Source organism: Manacus vitellinus, unplaced genomic scaffold (assembly GCF_001715985.3).
Source record: "Manacus vitellinus isolate BGI_N305 unplaced genomic scaffold, ASM171598v3 scaffold_148_pilon, whole genome shotgun sequence".
Classification (NCBI taxonomy): domain Eukaryota; kingdom Metazoa; phylum Chordata; class Aves; order Passeriformes; family Pipridae; genus Manacus; species Manacus vitellinus.
The window spans coordinates 122117-124155 of record NW_021939057.1 but is presented as its reverse complement, the minus strand read 5'-3'; the positions used below and the strand labels follow the sequence as shown (position 1 = coordinate 124155).

The 2039-nt window shown below is 62.1% G+C and overlaps 2 protein-coding genes across 2 annotated transcripts in view; one reads left to right on the top strand and one right to left on the bottom strand.

The window, feature by feature from the left end:
• PRIM1 (DNA primase subunit 1) overlaps window positions 1-72 on the bottom strand; it is a gene marked incomplete at its 3' end in the record, with an annotated part of 2668 nt that extends 2596 nt beyond the window's left edge. Inside the window, exon 1 of the mRNA XM_029958187.1 lies at window positions 45-72. Coding sequence (XP_029814047.1) covers window positions 45-72 — 28 coding nt within the window. The remainder of the gene's footprint in view (window positions 1-44) is intronic.
• LOC103759793 (retinol dehydrogenase 16) lies at window positions 73-1730 on the top strand (the record flags this gene model as incomplete). The annotated part of the gene is made up of 3 exons (XM_008926214.3): window positions 73-347; window positions 767-930; window positions 1085-1730. Coding segments are annotated over 3 exons (657 nt in total), but the record flags the coding sequence as incomplete, so codon positions are not given.
• Between the last annotated feature and the right edge of the window lie 309 nt (window positions 1731-2039).

Below are 2039 nucleotides of genomic sequence, written 5' to 3'. Positions count from 1 at the left end.
CCCAGCAGCCCCTCCCGCCTGCGCTGGCACAGCCGGGTCCGGGCGTGGGGCCGTGGAGCAGCCCCAGCTCATCCCGTCCCCTCTGCAGGGCTCTGGGGGCTGGTGAACAACGCGGGGATCGCCATCCCCACTGCCCCGAACGAGTGGCTGACCAAGGACGACTTCATGAAGGTGCTGGATGTGAACCTGGTGGGGCTGGTGGAGGTGACCCTGAGCCTCCTGCCGCTGGTGCGGCGGGCGCGGGGCCGCGTGGTCAACGTGGCCAGTGTGATGGGCCGCGTCTCCTTTTTCGGTGGCGGGTACTGCATCTCCAAGTTCGGTGTGGAGGCCTTCTCTGACAGCCTCAGGTGAGTCTGCTGTGGCACCCTCCTGATTTCCCAATTTGTTTCTCTGGACTTTGCCTGGCACAGCTCTCAGGCCCCATCCTTGCGGCACCACAGCCGAGCACGGGTCGATGGGTTGTCGCTGCTGCTGAAGCGTGAACGGCACCTGTCCTGGCACGGAGCCTCCCCATCAGATCCTGCCCCCATCCGGGATCAGCTGGGACAGAGCCCTGCAGTCCTGACCTTCGCTTTGTCCCCAGACCAGAACATCCAGATGTGGCACATGTTTGCTCACACGCTGCCTCAGCCACGTGCTCAGGCACGGGGTCCAGCTGGATGGTCTTGCTCTGCTCCTCTGGCACGAGGCTGCTGTAAATCTCATGGGAGAGGCAGTCATGGACACATTGCTGGCCCTGTGACCCGTGGCACTTGGTCCCTTGCAGGCTTGAGATGCGCAGCTTCGGGGTGAAGGTCAGTGTGATCGAGCCAGGCTACTTCAACACGATGATCACCAACGTCGAGAACCTGGAGAGGAATTTTCTTTCTACCTGGGAGAAGCTTCCAGAGGAAATCAAAACAAGTTATGGGGAGAGTTACTTGAAGCAGCGTAAGTACCTGTCCCAAAGGCTGAGTGATGCCGTTTCTCTCCTGACACGAGGCACATCCCCGGAATCAGGGGGGTCCCACGGGGGTCCCACCAGCCCGACACCCCACCAAGCTGCTTGGCTTGAGGGACTCAGTGGCATTTTCTGCCTCTGCAGTTGTGGCATCGCTGAAGATAATGCAGAAGAGCTACAACTGCGACCTGTCTCTGGTCACGAAGTGCATGGAGCACGCCCTGACCAGCCTGCACCCCCGCGCCCGCTACTCCGCCGGCTGGGACGCCAAGCTGCTCTACATCCCCCTCAGCTACCTGCCCTCGGCCCTCACAGACGCCGTGTTCACCTTGTTCTACCCCAAATCCGTGGGGACAGCCTGAGGCAGGGATGCCAGGCTGAGGCACTGCGATGCCTAAGCCAGGGGCTGGTGACGTGTGGGGGGATCTGGTGGTGCCAGGTGAGATCCGACATCGCCCGAGGCCATGCTGAGGTCCCCGAGTTTGTTCCCTGCCCACAGACGGCTTTGTCCTGAATAAAGACCCCCCCATTACACTCCTGGCACAGTGGTGGCACTGAGGCTGTGTCGTGGGGGCTCCCAGGGGCTCTGGCTCTTCCCCCAAGTGCTGCTCCACACAGGGTCTGGACCCCACTGGGGGAGCCACTGCTGGACTTGTCCAAAGTGGCACTCCAGGGACTCACACACACAAATCAAACCCACGCCTGTTCTAACCTGGGCAGATTTGCCTCTGGGCCCAGGGTGGGAAGCCTCTAATAGCATCTTCCTCCTCCTCCTCCACTTCCTCCTCCTCCTCCTTCTGCTGCAGAGCCGCTCAGTGGGGGCTGCCCCACTCCACTGCCGTGGCTGGGGACACCGTCCCCCACCAAAGCCGGGAGAGAGGGAAGGGTCCAAGGCTGGGGCTGGAGAGTGGAACCAAACCCAGCTCTGGGGGGCAGCGGCATTCACCTGCTAAGGGCACAGCAGAGCCCCAGGGACAGGAGTGGTGCAAGGCAGAGCTGGGGATTGCAAACCAGGAAGGCAAACTTCGCCCCAGGTTCTGCCACAATCCCGGCTCTGTATAAATGGCCCGAGTGCCGCCGTCCCGGGGCTGTCACGGAG